Source organism: Punctularia strigosozonata (genome assembly GCF_000264995.1).
Source record: "Punctularia strigosozonata HHB-11173 SS5 unplaced genomic scaffold PUNSTscaffold_5, whole genome shotgun sequence".
Classification (NCBI taxonomy): Eukaryota; Fungi; Basidiomycota; class Agaricomycetes; order Corticiales; family Punctulariaceae; genus Punctularia; species Punctularia strigosozonata.
Window position 1 is genome coordinate 281,982 of NW_006767437.1, and position 15,907 is coordinate 297,888.

General features: G+C 57.2%; 6 protein-coding genes across 6 annotated transcripts; 2 read left to right on the plus strand and 4 right to left on the minus strand.

Moving 5' to 3' along the window:
• Positions 1-1,428: 1,428 nt before the first annotated feature.
• On the minus strand, positions 1,429-3,299 carry PUNSTDRAFT_85863 (arginine biosynthesis ArgJ). Its single transcript, XM_007382688.1, has 4 exons — positions 2,240-3,299; positions 2,092-2,183; positions 1,784-2,030; positions 1,429-1,719 (listed from the first exon to the last, which is right to left on the minus strand). Exons 1-4 carry the CDS (start codon positions 3,272-3,274, stop codon positions 1,684-1,686), a joined length of 1,410 nt encoding a protein of 469 aa, XP_007382750.1. The 5' UTR covers positions 3,275-3,299; the 3' UTR covers positions 1,429-1,683.
• Positions 3,300-3,697: 398 nt separating this feature from the next.
• On the minus strand, positions 3,698-4,851 carry PUNSTDRAFT_43866 (protein serine/threonine phosphatase 2C; the record flags this gene model as incomplete). Its single annotated transcript, XM_007382689.1, has 4 exons — positions 3,698-3,862; positions 3,926-4,459; positions 4,521-4,721; positions 4,768-4,851. 4 exons carry the CDS (start codon positions 4,849-4,851, stop codon positions 3,698-3,700), a joined length of 984 nt encoding a protein of 327 aa, XP_007382751.1.
• On the minus strand, positions 4,833-6,443 carry PUNSTDRAFT_125711 (uncharacterized protein). The gene is made up of 2 exons (XM_007382690.1): positions 6,257-6,443; positions 4,833-6,204 (listed from the first exon to the last, which is right to left on the minus strand). Exon 2 carries the CDS (start codon positions 5,927-5,929, stop codon positions 5,159-5,161), a length of 771 nt encoding a protein of 256 aa, XP_007382752.1. The 5' UTR covers positions 5,930-6,204; positions 6,257-6,443; the 3' UTR covers positions 4,833-5,158.
• A 724-nt stretch (positions 6,444-7,167) lies between these two features.
• PUNSTDRAFT_133277 (uncharacterized protein) lies at positions 7,168-8,499 on the plus strand (the record flags this gene model as incomplete). The annotated part of the gene is made up of 6 exons (XM_007382691.1): positions 7,168-7,449; positions 7,551-7,577; positions 7,627-7,935; positions 7,980-8,103; positions 8,163-8,247; positions 8,298-8,499. The coding sequence occupies 6 exons, from the start codon at positions 7,168-7,170 to the stop codon at positions 8,497-8,499; spliced, it is 1,029 nt and encodes a 342-aa protein (XP_007382753.1).
• A 671-nt stretch (positions 8,500-9,170) lies between these two features.
• PUNSTDRAFT_133278 (uncharacterized protein) lies at positions 9,171-12,671 on the plus strand (the record flags this gene model as incomplete). The annotated part of the gene is made up of 4 exons (XM_007382692.1): positions 9,171-11,140; positions 11,193-11,769; positions 11,819-12,432; positions 12,491-12,671. 4 exons carry the CDS (start codon positions 9,171-9,173, stop codon positions 12,669-12,671), a joined length of 3,342 nt encoding a protein of 1,113 aa, XP_007382754.1.
• Positions 12,672-14,035: 1,364 nt separating this feature from the next.
• HTP7 (Cloroperoxidase) lies at positions 14,036-15,204 on the minus strand (the record flags this gene model as incomplete). The annotated part of the gene is made up of 5 exons (XM_007383327.1): positions 14,036-14,382; positions 14,438-14,507; positions 14,609-14,699; positions 14,944-15,045; positions 15,107-15,204. Coding segments are annotated over 5 exons (708 nt in total), but the record flags the coding sequence as incomplete, so codon positions are not given.
• Positions 15,205-15,907: the final 703 nt, after the last annotated feature.

The following is a 15,907-nucleotide window of genomic DNA, read 5'->3' on the forward strand; positions in this document are numbered from 1 at the left end:
GGCCGTGTCCAGAGCATACGCTCGAAAGCGAAGAAGTCGTCTGGAAGACGTCCAGCGTGTGGTCCATTTCGCGGATCTATGCTCCCCGGACTCGTCCGTTGGCCTCATGTACGCCTAGTGACCGTGCGTACGCATTTTTCATATCGCATGTCCATGTCTCTATTGCGATGCCGCTCACACGACATAGTTGATCGCCTGCGCGCGCGCATCTCGTTCCGTTATTCTCGGAGACCACTAAACAAAAAAACAAAAAGGCCGTCAGACCGTTTCGCGTCTGTCGCGGTTGTCGCAGTCGCCCGTTCTCTCATGGATCTTCCTTCTCTACAGGCCTCGTGTCGCTGCGGACGGTGCACAATCAGACACGATTTGGCAGATCACCCGAAAAGAGGCCATGCCACCGCCCGTCGTGATTGGTCTCGACTGCGCCCAGAATACCACTACGGTCAGACCAAAGTTCGCCGCGTTCTCGTCGTACGTACGTCGCCCGTGAGACGTTGAACATCCTCCGCGGCGATGCAGCGTTCGCGCCGCCATCCTCCGGACACGATCAGCGCTGCGACATCCAAGCAGAAACGTCTGACCGTATGTATACAGTGCTGGCATGCGACGCGCACGGAGCTCCCATAATCCCGGACCACACCATCGTCCCCGGCGTCCTCTTCACGGTATCCGCCGCCATGCTGCATCCCCGCGTCTTCGACCGGCATCCAAGGAGGAATGTGTTGGCGAACGCGCTCTGCAGCCCGTGACGGTTTTCGCGCCTTCGCCCACTTCACGCTCGGATAGCACCTGGACGCACCGAAACGCCATTCATACCGCGCTCACCCACTCGCTGTCTCTGTTCTGCCGGCCGCTATGCTAGCCCCGACTCGTCTTTGTCCCGCTACGACCCGCCAGTGGGCACCCACGCTCGAGGTCGTCTCCAACGACGCGTCGCTTTCAGGGCCTCTCGACCAGACTTACTCTGCTCCTCCTCCAACTCACATGTATACATAGCGGTTAATCCGTTCTTGTTCGCTGCTCATCCACGTATCAGCTGCGACACAGGATTGTGGGCGCATCGGTAATCATTCTTTTCCCGCTTGCAACTGTTCCTGTACGGCCGATTAGCACGTCCTCGACAAGGTTGTATTCGATACACGATGAGCTATACGTCACAGATACATGAATACATTCTCGTCGTTTCATTATCTCCCAATGCTCTCGATAACCATCGGGTTTTCGTAATCAAAAACAAACAAACAGATTCAAGGATGCCCAAGGAGGGATGAGCGGACAGCTGGCAAGAACGGTCAGAGAGAGGAAAAGGCGCTGAGAAACGCACCAGGCGCATTTGACGGTTCAGAAGAGGCAACGCTCCTATATCGGCTTAATATGACCCATGGCCATGCCAATATCGCTTTCAGGAAACCGAGCCTTGACCATTTTCTGCTTAAATTGACGCGATTTCATGTTTAATCTATTTCACACTACGGTGCGATTGTAGACGAGGGCACTTCCTCATGTATTCAATGGCTCGTCGGTCAATGATATCGTAATGATGCAGCCCTGACGACGTCCCCTCAGGAAATCCTGGTTTCATCAAGTCGTGGCACGGTCGGATATCCGAACGCGTACTCTCCAGTAGGGCCGCATGTGCATGCCTAGAAATCAATGCGTTATTGTTCACTTGGCGCGTGCGCATCAACTGCGATAGTCGCCGTTGATCTTCACGTATTCCTACCATCCTCGCAATCAGCACCCTACGACCTTTGCAACATCCAAAACGGCGAACACAACTCACGTAGCTTAGGTCGCACGTCCAATATGTCGCGCTCTCCTTGCCCAGCCCGAGTTCGACTCGGACGCCAAAGTCCTCCTGGCTGAGGATCTCCTTCGCGCGCGCCTCGTCCACGTTCTCCGGTTCCCCGTCGACGAGCACCGGCAGCGGCGTGCTCCCGTCCGCGGGCACGAACGAAACCGTCACTCGCGTCGGGTCGAGCGGCACGCTGAGCGGAATCGATCCAGTGGCGGCGAGGATGCGGCCCCAGCTTTGTGAATGGGTTAGGACGCGAGTAGATGGCTTAGTAAGGAAGAGTATTGCACACTCACTTGGCGTCTTCGCCGTACAGTGCGGTCTTGACCAAGGCGGAGGTTGATATCCGCGCCGCGATTTTGTGTGCATCCTGGTAGGTGTTGGCGCCCTATACAAAACGACTTCGTAAGCATGAACCAATGTACCCCCATGCGAAGCGCATACCTCAACGGTCACAGTCACAAACTTGCTCGCGCCCTCGCCGTCCCTTACCACGAGCTTGGCCAGGTCCGCCGCGAACGCTGTAAGCTCGTCCCGGAACGCGACATACAGCTCTGGTGTGCGCTCCTCGTCGACCTCGGGCACGCCCGCGTCCGCGGCGGCGCCGTTGGCGAGCGCGACGACGGTGTCGTTCGTCGACATGTCGCCGTCGACGCTGATCGAGTTGAAGCTCCTGTCGACCGCGTACGCCAGCGCGGACTGCAAGCTGCGTGGCGAGACCGCAGCGTCGGTCGCGATGCACCCGAGCAGGGTCGCGTGGAGCGCACGGGGGGCGGATGGCGTGGCCGCGGGGCCCATGTCAGGGTGGATCATGCCCGCGCCCTTGTCGATCCCCGCGAGGCGGTACTCTTTCCCGTCCAGCGTGAACGCGCGCGCGCGCAGCTTCGGGAATGTATCCGTGGTCATGAACGCGCGGGCAAGGCGCTCCCAGGCCGCGAAACCCGTGCCGAGCGTCGAGCCTGCCTCCGTCTGCGCCTGCGAGCGGATGCCGGAGAGGATCTTCTCGATCGGAAGGTGTTGGCCGATGACGCCCGTGGACATCACCAGCGTCTCGCTGTTGCCCTCGCCCTCGTCGCCCTTCGTGCCCAGCAACGCGTCCGTCGCGCGCGCCATCGCCCACGCGTCGTCCATCCCTCGCCGGCCCGTCACCGCGTTTGCGCACCCGCTATTGACGACCACGGCCCGTGCAGCGCCGCCGCCCCGCTGGAGGACTTCGGTGGAGACGACGACCGGGGCAGCCTTGAATGCGTTGCGCGTAAAGCACGCGGCGGCGGACGTGTTCCGCTCGGACGTCGAGAGCAGCAGGCCGAGGTCAGGCACTCCTGCGGCCTTCTTCACGCCGCAGTGCAGGCCCGTCGCTAGATAGCCATGGGGGAAGGCGGCATCCGGTATGGGGGCATGGTGGTGCGCTTTGTTGGGGAGCGGCCGACTGGTGTAGCTGGCGGCGGTCGCGAAGAGTCGGCGAGCAACGCGCGACATCGCGGTTTTTGGTCAGAGTCGCTGCAAAGAAGGGCTAGTGTGTCGGAGGAAGGGTTCGACCCCTGGGCTTAAGTCGTCGCGGCTGAAGCGATCCAAGTCATATCGCGGGAGCTGTGAAGACGAGGGAAATGTTCGATTGGGTAGATGGCTGTCTGTCCTATGTACATCGCCCGTGCATATTTACGCGGACGGGCCGTAAGCTATGGATACATGAACCGGACAATCGTCGCTCTCCCGTCGCTCCGTTACTCCTGGCGTTCACCCAAACGCCCGAGTGCAGCCCAGAGACTGCGTCGACGGTGAGCGGCATCGTCAGATTTTCGTCGCCAGATATGGGCAATCCGTGAGAACATCGTGGCGGTGTCTGTGAACTTAATTCATCATTCCTCTCTGCTCTCGTCACTACTAGTACTACAGAATAGCTCAGGAGATATCAGGGACGGGTCCCAGGCGTACAACCATCACCGTGACGTTGTCATTTGTACGTCGTTCGAACGCCAGCTCTATCAACTTCGAGCTTGCATCGCGCGGATCGGCCTTGGAGCGAACCGCGTCTACCGCCTCCTGATCGTTCACGAAGTCGAAGAGCTGTCGAAAACACCGGCATGAGCCATCTCAAGCCACCAGAGCGGAAAAGGAACCGTCACGCACTCCGTCGCACGCGATGATCAGGAACTCGTCCTCGTCGCCGAGCACCCGTTGGGCCACGGACGGCACCCCGATGACCCATCCGGGTCGCTTTAGAGGCCAGTCGCCCAGGCATCGCGACATGTTCAGTGAACCCCCGTCGATGCGTCCGTATTCGACGGTACCATTACGGCGTAGGATCCGCTTTTTTTCTTCGGGGTCATCCGGCTTGTGGTCGAGCGTGAGGCGGATCGCCTTTCCGCCGTGGCAGAGCACTACACGCGAGTCGCCAACGTTCGCGCAGTGCAGCACTCGCTGCCGTTGCCCGCCACCCGCACGCGTGGGATCTCCCTTCTTCTCCTTCGCCGACGCGCCATCGGCGGCTTCCAGGCGCACGAACGCCACCGCGGCCGTAGTGCCGGATCCCGCCCAGTCGTTGACTGCAGCGCGTTCCGAGATTCCGAGACGGTTGATCTTGCTGTCGATTTCGAGGAACGTCTCCCGGAAGTGCCGGGCCATGGGTTTGTTGGGGCGCTTGGTCATCTCGTGCAGCAGCATCTGCAGTGGCCGAGCGACATTAGTTCCTAAAATATGGCGGCCGTGTGATGGCGGTACTTACCTCGTGCAAGTGTTCTACGACGTACTTGGCGACGACGTCATCGCCATGGCCATCGTAGACGGCGTAAAACCCTTGACCGTCCACCCCCGCGAAATCGGGTATGATCATGTGCATGTCTTCCATCGTTTCGCGCGTCCCTTGGGCCTCGCTGACATGAGCGTTAAGGAGCCAGGTCTCCGGGATAGGCGCTGAGTCGTTCACCTGGAGCTGCTCTAGCGACGCGCGAGTGGTGTGAGCGGACACTTACCGGAGCATCGGGGTCGGGAGTGTGCCCCCTTAGCCGCGACCAGAAGTGGCCGAGAGAGGACCTGTGTTCAAAGTTGTTTGTCATTTCGCTGGAAATATCGCGAGTGTCGGTATGGGTGTTGAGCCAACTGTGGATTATGTACAGGCAACCGAGAGGTTAGCAGTCCTTTTATACGTTCAAGAGGTGCCACAATGCGCGTCGATAGCTTTGTTCGTGCATTCGATAGCAACAGAGGGCCGCGTTCGATAGCGCACAGCAATCATCATGAGTATTGTGTCCGTATAGTCCATATTAGGAACACTGTAGTATTGGCACACCGAACGTCGGGCTGTCCCCTGGACAAGAAGGCAAAAACGGGTCGCCATCGCAACTGCGTGCAGTCCTCCATCGCTCAACCCTCCTGCTCGTCAGATAACACAGCCAGCGAGCTTTTCGACCGCCACGTATCGGTGCGAATGAATAAGCCATCCACCTTGCCTCCCATCCTCTCCCGTAGAGATGATCGGCGCCCCGATCTTCGAGTCGTGGGGGATTGCTGCGCCCCGGGAACCTCCGCCGAGCCGGGTACGTGTGGCGCTGGGTGGGTTGAGCTCAACGCAACGGGCATCTCCACGTCGGGCAACCCGAAAGCCAGAAGGTAGCGTTTCTGCGGCCTTGTGTTGTCCGCCGCAGAGTGCGAGTCGTCGATCTCCAGGTGCGGCTTGTACCGCGCCGGTGGCGATGCGTCATGGACGGATTGGGAAATCTCTGGGCTGGTGGTCGTGGACGGCACGAAGAGCGTTGAGCCGTCGCCCAGGGTGAGCGGCGTAAGGGGGTAGTCCGGTTGAGGTAGCGGCGGGGGAACATCTGTATACGGGTTGATGTCGGAAGGATTGGAGGTTTCGACCGGTGACGATGTGCGGGGTATATCGATGTCTTCAGGGGACATCGTTTCGACCTGGAGAGAAGCAGCTACCCCAGAGTGGTGCGATAGACGGCATCCACGGTACGAGGGAGGGTCGCAGTAAGGACAGCTGGGCTCCAGGGCGGAGTTATTTCGGAAGGGTCCAAGGGAAGCAAGAAGCCTGGTCCATGATGTCGACAGCAGCGAATAGAGGGAAAAGTTGGCGACTGCATATGCCAACAGGAGGCGGATGGCGGCGATGGGGCCGAGGACTGGCATGGTGGAAGGCGAGTGATCTTGAGGTGACTGAACGCGGCGACGTCCTTACATATGGGGGCTCGGGAACAGCCCTTGTCCGTCGTTCAGGCCGTCAAAGTCATGCCCCGATGCGTGCCCGATGCACGCCTGGTCGGATGTGGACGAATCCGATGCAGAGTCGCGTGGCCACGACGTTCGTAATGGCGGCTGTCATCCCGTTATAGCAAGATCCTGCGCGCTAGCGCCGCGTGCGAGACCGTACGGTGATGGCTACGGCGCTTCCATTCAGACCCGGCCTGCGAGAGTCAATTGGAACGGCAGCATGCGACGGTGTGAGTCACGCCTCACCCCTCTAAGGCGAAGCATACGCATGTTGCGTTTTTCGGTGTCCTCTTGCCTGCTGCCTTTGCCGATCCCAAGCTGCGCCAAATGTTCTTGCTGAGGCCCATGGACTACAGCAATGGTCATAGGGATGGCATACCCGGTATCGGATGTGCCCGTAGTACGATGTTGAACAATCCAGAGGATGACCTGCGCAGTGAAGTCGGCGTCCAAGTCCGGACTCCTGAGCTCTTATATGCACGTGACTCAGCGACCTACCAGCGACCTCAACGTCGCCCCATGTTCATGCACCTCCCTTCTTTCATATCTGACAACAACTATGCCAATGAAAAAAAATGCTTATCCTAACCTCAAGTCCACGAATCTTGATGGAAGTCACGGAATGTTCGCTGCTACACCTCGGTTCTGACATCTCCCCCAACCGGGATGGGACTGCTGATAGGGTTGTGGCTGCGGATGCGGTTCTGTTATCCCATTCGATGGTTCGGGGCAACGAGCAATCTTAGCACTGCGTCTTGGACGTGCGCTGAGTACATCAGCGATGCTCGATGGACCGAAGTGACTTGTACCTGGACACCCACTGTAATTTAATTGTCCTCGGAACATCGAGCGATTGCTGACTGGTTTTGTTCCTCCAAGGTATTGCACGCGTTAGGTCATATCTGCTGATCCTGCGGCAGCCTGCACCGTCATCGTCACGCGCAAACAAGCCATTATCAACAGTCACCGCCAGCGGCTCTCCTCTTTTACCTCGAACACAACCGAGTATGCAAGGCATGCAACCGTGTTGGGCTCGTCTTTGCACGACCTTTTCCTTCATACGGGCGACATCAGCCCATTAGAAGAAGCCGTGGTTCTCCAGCCTTCCGCTTCAAGTCTGCTCCCGGACGAGTCCCTAGACAGCGCGACCGCATTGGATGCTGCAAACCGTAGCATCGACGTTGGGAGGACAGAAGGGCTCCGCAAGTAATCCAGAGGAAGCTGCTGCCCGACGCCGGATGACGCACGAGTTCGAAAGGCTGGTTCAGGTGTCTCGTGCTTACCCTGGGTGCGGGGAATTCCTCAAACCACTATCGTTAAAGATACTGCAGATGGCCGCAGCTCATGATCCTATCGTCATCCTCATTGCGGTCGAAGGCAATGCTGCTTTGAAGGAAGATAGCGCATCCGTAGGGTCTGAGGCTAGAATCTGGGAGAGTGTCAGTAACACCGGCCCCAGGGCTATGATTGAAACGCGCACCTGGCATTGTCACGATCCTCTTGAAGACATACTCGCGATCCTTTGAACGGAGTCGTGCAGTCGATTGTGGACGCCCTTGGCTTGAAGGTTCGTGTCCAGCGTTCCGTTTGTAATTACTTTTGACCGTAACCTCCAGAAATTGCAAGGCCGCGCCCGACCCCGGATATGGTGGATACCGACGGGGAGGTTCTTCCATCTCCCGGTACACGCAGCGGGTGTGTATTCCGGACTGTCGTCTCCGTCATTACCAGACTTCGTGGTTTCCTCCTACTCGCCCAACATCGAGAAGCTAGTCGATGCTCGGGAGCGGTCTGCACCGTGGTTGCACAAGACGGCCCCAAAGATGTTGCTCGTCACACAACCTGACATACCGGGTTACCCACCGTTGCCGACTACCGTTGCTGAAGCAGAGCAGATCGCACAGATCGTGCCTTTGTCTGCATTCGTTGGACGGAATCGCGATGCCGGAAACCAGCTGACGTCTCCCAGACGCTCGATGCTTGTCCTCAGGCCTCCATTCTTCACCTCGCTTGTCATGGCCAGCAGAACCTTGGCGACGCTCTTGAAAGCGGGTTCATCCTTCCCGATGGCAAGTCGACTATATCGTCGCTTAGTCAATCAAGCTACCAAATGCATTCTTCGCCTTTTTGAGCGCCTGCGAAAGCGCCAAAGGTGACGTTGAACAACCGGATGAGGTCATCAGTCTGTCAGCAGCCATGATCTTCTCTGGTTTCAAGTCTGTGATCGGCACGATGTGGTGAGTTGGCCTGTTTCCGCCTCTGTCTTCCAACTAATGGCAACCACCAGGGCAATGAACGATGCCGACGGACCAGTAGTTGCCAGACACGTGTATGAGGCGTTGCTCACAGGAAAGGAGACGCTCGATTCCGATTCCATACCCTATGCCCTTGACGCTGCAACCGCAGCCGAGACGATCTGGCAATTGTTCCGGAGGATGGGCTACTTACATCCACGTGGGCATATAACAGAATGGCAGTCCTTGCAGTAACGCATCTCGTCACGTCCCTCCGGTGATTGTGCGGCAAATATTTTCTTCGGCACTCGAGTCAGCGCCATCGTTTCGGCAATCAACGGGAGCATTTAAGTGCAGGTTAGAAGCCAAAAGTGCGGGGACCTACGTACTAGAAACAGGAAGCTTCTGGGCTCCATGACGGAGCATCGATATCCCTCAAGTATCCCCGTCGGTATGGCTTTTACTGCTTTCCAGTCTTCCGACAGCAACTTAATCGAGACATGTTTCCTTAATCCCACTAGCTCCAGCATCGGCCGTCGGGTCGAACACGAATAGCTTAGGCGCACCCGTATCTTAATGATGGCGTTCAGCCCGGACTTCCGACAACTACGGTGGTACGGTAACGGGGATGCTTGACTGTAAATTTTCCTTGCTTGGGCGGGTAACTTGTGCCTGCGCGTGTTCGGTTCAAACCTCGATGCACACGACTCCGCAGCTTTGATCCACCGCGAGTGGATTTGCGGTCGCCGCTCGGACAGGGGACCTCATCGTGCGCTTAAATAAGGCCGTACCCTCCTGACCACGGCAACTCCGCGATCCTCTCCTGCATCCCGACATATTCCTGCTGGTGTTATATTCCACGTGAGCACGAATGTCGGTCCCAGGTTTCGTATGTGTACTGACATGCCTTGAGACGCTTTAGAACCATGTCTGAGACCTACGCTGGCGGATTCCATGCTACAACCATGCAGTTACAAGCTAACATCGCCGCATACCGAGGTCAACTTGAATGCATTCAAGATCACTTGCTCAATGCAAATGTGTCATCAGCTTTAGGGGATTCCTTACACGAGCTTTTCCTCCATACTGGCGAGAGTGCCTTATTAAACGAGGCCATAGCACTTCAACAATCTATATCGCCGCGCCAAGACTTAGCGAAAGCTGAAGCTCTGGACGCCCTCGCTTCATCGCTCTACGACAGACATTGCCAGCTAGGAAGGCGGCAAGACCTTGACGAGGCCATAGCGTTACATCGAACATCGCTGGATCTCCGATTGCAATATGGGCTCGACGCGAAATACTGTCTTTACGGCCTCGGGAGGTCCCTTACTACGTTGTCTCGTTATCATCCCTTCCACGTCTCCCCACTTGAAGAAGCAATCAAGTGCCTTCGCCTAGGCTTGTCATCATCGCACCCGCCGGACATGCAGTCCGTCCCTGCACTAATCGCGCTATCGGATGCATTGATGCTTCGCTACTGGACCACGGGACGGGCTGAGCTTCTTGAAGAAGCGATCATGCTCTCTAGGTCTGCCGTGGCCTTGACCTCGACGGCGATGTGGACGTTGAACGTCGTCCCATCTCTTGTATCTCTTGGTGTTGCCCTCAGAGCTCGGTACACACATCAGAGTCAGCCAGAGGATTTCGAAGAGGCCGTCCAGCTGCTGGATCTAGCTATCTCAGCAGCACCTCACCCGTCGTATCCCGATCAGTGGGCGGCATTGTGTGCGTTGGCAGAGGTCCTCGTCCTTCAGCGATACAGGGCGCAGGCGGCAGAGGATGTTTCGAGAGCAAAACTCCTCGCCCATCAAGCCGTCACGCTATGCCCTCCTGGTCATTTCTATCGCGTCCGAGCCACGCGGGTCCTTGCAGAAGCGTCGATGTGCATGTACCTAGCTGCAGGTTCTGACATGCTTATTCACGACGCAGTCGGTCTCTATCGCGATACTATCGCTTCCTCTCCAACGCAGGATTGTCAGGACTGCTTGCTTGCGACGGCGGGTCTTGGCGCAGCCCTTCATACCCAATTCAGGGTCCGGGGGGTGATGGATGATGTGGATGAAGCTATCCGTTTGCTCACATCTTGCAAGGAAACTGGACCTCACACGCATGCCGATTATCACAACTTGCTGCAAAACCTCGCCAATCTTCACGGGCTACGCTTCAAGGTGAAGGGTGACGTCGCGGACAACGATACTACTATTCGCCTACGGAGGGAGGTCCTAGCGGTTTGTCCCGTTCGGGAGATCCGTCGAACGTTCTACCTGGCCAACTTGGCGCTCACGCTAGAGAGCGCCGCTACTAAGCGAGGCATGGTGGAATGCTGGCAGGAAGCTTCTAAGCTTTGTAAAGAGGCCCTGAACTCTGTACCAGAGCAGTCTCGCTACACCCTCGCCAGTCTGAGCTGTGTGCTCAGGGGAGCATGGGCGGATGGTGTAGACCCCCAGGGTCTGGATATCTCAATTGACCTGCACGAGAAAATTCTTGTTACCACTCTCGCCGGTCATCCCCACCGTGCCGAGCACTTGATGGAGTACGGCAATGATCTTTATTTGCGGTTTCGTGCGACGTCAGACCAACAAGACTTAGCGAAAAGCATGTTGGCTTACAGAGAGGCCGTACTAGACGAAGGCTCCGTCATTCGATCTCGTTTCGAGGCTTCCGTGCATTGGATCAGGCATGCAGAGGAAGTGCAATCACCCGAGTTGGTATCAGAGGCCTACCAGCGGACCGTTGGGCTGTTCCCGCGTATTGCATACCTTGCGTTGGATCCCGAAGAACGTCTGAAATCGTTGAAAGTCCTGAGGGAAATACCTGGGCTCGTCCAGAAGGGCGCGCTCCATTTCCTTGCACAGGGTTTGCCAGAAGCCGCCGTTGAACTTTTGGAGGATGGACGGTACGAATCTTCCTTCTCTCAATGAAGTCGGTATTCAAATCGTAGCCGATAGAGGTGTGTTCTGGACCCAGCTCTCACGATTGAGAGATCCACGAGAGGAACTGCCGGTACCAGGCGAGTTAGGAAAACAACTACGTGCAGTTGCATCGAAGCTTGAGGAGCGAAAAGCTGGCGCAAGCGTTTCTCAAGTTGCTACAAAACGTCGCGAAATGGCGCAGCAGTTTGAACGACTCGTTCGGGCCGCTCGTGCACACCCTGGTTGCGGAGAATTCCTCAAACCATTCTCATTCGAGAAGCTACGCGTAGCGGCCATTCACGGTCCCGTCATCATTCTAGTTGCGGACAAAATCAGTGCAGAGGCCATCGTGATTCCCTCTTCCACTAGACCAGCGATGCGAGTGCGTCTCTCCGTTGCCCCAGAATTGCTTAGGAGCGCTAGCAAAACTATCAGCAAGTCAGCCAGGGCTTGGAGAGACGCACATCAACCGCGAGACCTGAACGCTTCGACTTCGGATTCAAGACTGTCGATCACAAGACCTACTGTACATCTGCACGATCCACTTGATAGCCTTCTTTCAACTCTATGGCATGAGGTCGTCCATCCGGTGGTCCAGGCTCTTCGTTGGGAGGTACGAGCACCAATCTTAAAATTGGAATCCTTACTGACGTTCGTGCCAGAGGCGACAGGGCCGTGACCGCCCGCGACTTTGGTGGGTACCCACCGGAGTATTCCTCTTTCTCCCAGTCCACGCCGCGGGAATTTATTCGGGCGACTCGCCGGTTTCACTGTCAGATTTTGCGGTGTCGTCCTACTCTCCGAGCGTTGGCCAGCTCATCGACGCGCGTAGGCGACCTGTGCAAGTGCAAGCTGCGACCGCAAAGGCGCTCCTCGTTACACAGCCCAATGCACCAGGTTTAGCTCCGCTTCCTAACACGCTTGTCGAAGTAGAGCAGATCGCACACGTCATTCCTTCCTCTGTGCTCGCTGGAATGATAACTGCGAGTCCGCTCGGGGTCTCCGAGATCCTCGCGGCGTGCCCGCAGGCATCGATTCTCCACCTCGCGTGTCACGGCGAACAGAACGGTGATGACGCGCTCGAGAGCGGCTTTATCCTCCGGGACGGGAAACTGACCATCTCCGCACTCACTGAACTGAAGCTGCCCGACGCGTTCTTCGCGTTTTTGAGCGCGTGTGAGAGCGCCAAGGGTGATACACAGCAGCCGGACGAAGTGATCAGCCTTTCTGCGGCCATGATGTTCGCCGGCTTCAAATCCGTGATCGGCACGATGTGGTGTGCCCCTTTCGTCTATACTGTAGATGCTGGTTGAGGTTGATAAATTCGTATCAAGGTCCATGAACGACGCGGATGGGCCGTTGGTTGCTAGACACGTCTACAGTGCACTCTTCAATGGATCGGACGCGCTCCAGCCTGATGTTATCCCATACGCACTCGACGCCGCGAGCCAGGAACTGAGGGAATCTGGCGCTCGTCCTAGCAGGTGGGCGACGTATATACATATGGGGATATGATCGATCGCGCGCAGAGTATCACAGCAAATTGCATATCGATAGAGCGTTCACTAATTTCTGTGGTCGCTACGGTCGGCGAAGCTCGTCGATGGAGCATCAGGCAATGTGTGCTGAAGTACAGCGGAAATACAGCAGATAATAAGTGCCCACGAGGCGTCTGCATTACCGAAGCAGTACGTCGGTTGCAGAACTTCGTCAGGGACAAGTTTTTTCGAGCACGCTATCGATATGCAACCTGCTGCAGTGTAGCAGAGAGCACCAAACATCACGCATGTGATGACTCTCGTGTCAAGGCATCGTTGTTTTCACAACAGATCGGATACGTATACAGGAAAATGCATATATGAGTACGAAATAACGCGAAGGAAGCACGTATGTGAGTAGAGTAAAGCAAAGGAGGAGACTATTACGCCCTCCATTTCGTGTTAGTGGTTGTTGATGATAAACCGAGAGTAAACAGCAAAGCAAAGAGAGCATCTCCTACAACTCGTACAATCTCGCAATAACAGGCGCAATATTTTTCAAGCCGCTGCAACGACGAGCTGGGGCTCGACATCGTGCTCGGCCGCTTCGACAGTCAGCTTGGGAAGGGTCGGCATCTGCTCGACGACAGGCGTAGCGCCCTCCTCCTCGCTAGAGAAATCTTTTTCGGATGCGCCGAGCTTGTCCGAACGGGAGCTGAGGAACGAGCGCTTGGACCGCGTGGATGCCGTCCGAGAGCGGTGGACAAAGTTCTCAACCTTCTCGCCGACCTTGCCCATGAACGAATGGTGACGCGAGCGCGAAGTCGACGACGACCAGGAAATTGAGTCGACCAGTGTAGCTCCTGTGTCTACCCTGCCGTGCATCGAAGGTCTGTCGGGCGTCTTCGCTGGGGAAGCCGGGGCCTGAGGAGGTGACGCCGCAGATTTGACGGTGGGGGCCGTGATATCCGGCATACCGAAGGCGAGCAACGATCCATCGGCAGCATAGTCCGCGTGCACGCGAGAGCCCGACGCAGAGCTGAACGCCGAGCTGACAGGAGTCGAGCTGGGAGAAAGGGGCGGGGAGATCGGGAAGAGCGTCTTGTCGCTGGCGGTAGAGAACGGCGAAGCCACGCTGATGACCGAGCTCTCCTGCGATGACGAGGTAGAAACCGTGCTCGCCCATCCCGTCCGTTGCGACAGCGGCGAGGTAACGAAAGGAAACCCGGAGATGTGCGCCGCCGCCTCGTCTTTTCCAGCCTGCGCGCTCGCGTGGGCCGTCTCGAGGTGTTGAACGTGCTTCTTGACCTTTGCGAGGCCGCGAGCCACCTTCGCGCGGACATCGTTGAGAATCTCGTTCTTCGCGAGCGCCAGCTCTTGGAGCACTTGCGCTTTCTCGCGAGCCTCAGCGCGGGCGCGGATGTCCTTCATCTCTTGCCGGATAGCCTTGCTGAGATCGACGGTGTACCCGAGCTTCTGCACGTGCGTGGGACGCCAGCCGTCGGGCAGACGCTCGTCGACCCACCACGAGCGCAGCACGTCGAAGGAGACCATAGGTGTGGGGTGACCCCCGCCGAATATGCCGAGCACAAGGGCCGTCTCGCCGCGGGCAATCTCAGCGTGCAGACCGTCGTAATCACTCGTGGCGGCCATCGTGAAGCGCGCGAACTGCGCGGCGCGTGCCTTGAGCGATTCAGCTTCGCGCCGGACGCGTGTCGCCGCGATGTCTCGAGCGTTGCAATGTGTGCCTACGCTAGTCAGTGAGCATTGCGTTTGTGTGAGATTCTGGATCGCAATGCGCACCAGTGGCAGAGTCCTTGACGAAGTCGTCAAACATTTTGGGGATCACGGGGCATGGGGCAAAGAGGTCGAACTTGTTGGGGTCAATGTGCAGGCTTGCCTGTGGCTTCGGCTTGAAGCGAACGGGGGCTGTTAAACGGTGGTAAGCAAATCGCAGATGAGCATATGCTACACAATCTCACCATCTTCGTGGCAAATGCTGGCGTCGTGTTCGACATGGTTGTGGAGAGCGAAATCGGACAGTTCGACGCGGGGATGCAGAAGCCTATGGATCGCGATTGAGATTAAATGCTCCAAGCCCTATGAATATCCGTACGTGTTTCGGATCAGCCACAAGAAGTTAACGGGCCAACTCGTGATGGTCTTCCAGTTGTCGGGGGCAGACTTCCAGACCGTGATAGGGTTCCAAGAGAGCGTGGGAAATTGGATGACAGGGTTATTGAACAGATAGAAGCCGCCTATATACGACTGAATGAGAAGATATGAGGGCTGATATGAATGAGATGTACGCACCGTACGAGAGGAAATAGGCGAGAGGCATGGAGATGTTGTAGCATGCCATCAAGCCATTGGCCAAATCACGGCCAGAGAGATTCTTGCCGTCTCTCGATCTGTGAACGCGCATACTTATCAGCCTAACCGTGCTCGTCTGCGTTCCAAGAAATGGTTTACATGTAACCGTGATTGGCCATGGTGTTCAGCGCCGGGCACGGTGCACGCGAATCGCCTTCCTTTGGAGGGATGTACGCGTGCGGATCGTCGTGAAGCATCGCGATCTCGTCTTCGGTGTACCTACTGCGCATCTCCTTGGAGAACGCGTGAAAGGGACATTTCCAGTGGCCCTCGCGGGCAGCCGGAGCCGGAGCGAAGAACGACCAGATGCGCTTCCCGATGGACCAGAGAAGGGCGGAGAGGGTGAACGCCGCGAGGACGTCGGATACCTTGCGGCGCATCGCGGAGGCGGGCGTCAGCGAGGGCATCGTCGGTGCCGGTGGAGGAGGGGGACGGCGGTGGGGACTTGGCCGACGCACCGCGGTCTTTTATCCCGAGGAGGGCCTCGCTCGGCCGTAGGTTTGACATCTGGTGATAAGTTACGACGCGTCGGAGCAGGCGAAGCCCCGATCGGCGGTCCTTTCCCACGCCCTTATTGGCCCAGGATTACTAAGCGCCGCCATCTCACGCTCAAGCGCCCGCAGCAATCGCCTTATTTGGTAAGATCGCGGGGCTGCGATGCCTCCGTGATTCGTGGAAACCTTGGGCCTCATCTCACACACGACACCGCTCCTCACCGCTCCGTCGGGCGTCGGCCATCTGCGCGACCATGAGGGGGACTGGACATAGCCTTGCTTTCACCTCCATTTGTTACCTTCACTACCGCATGCTGCTTTTGAAACGCTCATCAGAGGCGTTGGTTGACTGCACATCACACTGCAACAGGCGCCACTCGCGTTCCGCCCCAGGAAATATCCGTTT

Excerpts from the sequence above, each read along its gene's own strand:
- PUNSTDRAFT_85863 (XM_007382688.1), bottom strand. The coding sequence starts at position 3,274 with ATGTCGCGCGTTGCTCGCCGACTCTTCGCGACCGCCGCCAGCTACACC. Across the intron at positions 2,184-2,239 it reads TTGTGACTGTGACCGTTGAG|GGCGCCAACACCTACCAGGA; the intron begins GTATGCGCTTCG and ends CGTTTTGTATAG. Across the intron at positions 1,720-1,783 it reads GGACGTGCGACCTAAGCTAC|GAATACGTGAAGATCAACGG; the intron begins GTGAGTTGTGTT and ends CGAGGATGGTAG.
- PUNSTDRAFT_125711 (XM_007382690.1), bottom strand. The coding sequence starts at position 5,929 with ATGCCAGTCCTCGGCCCCATCGCCGCCATCCGCCTCCTGTTGGCATAT.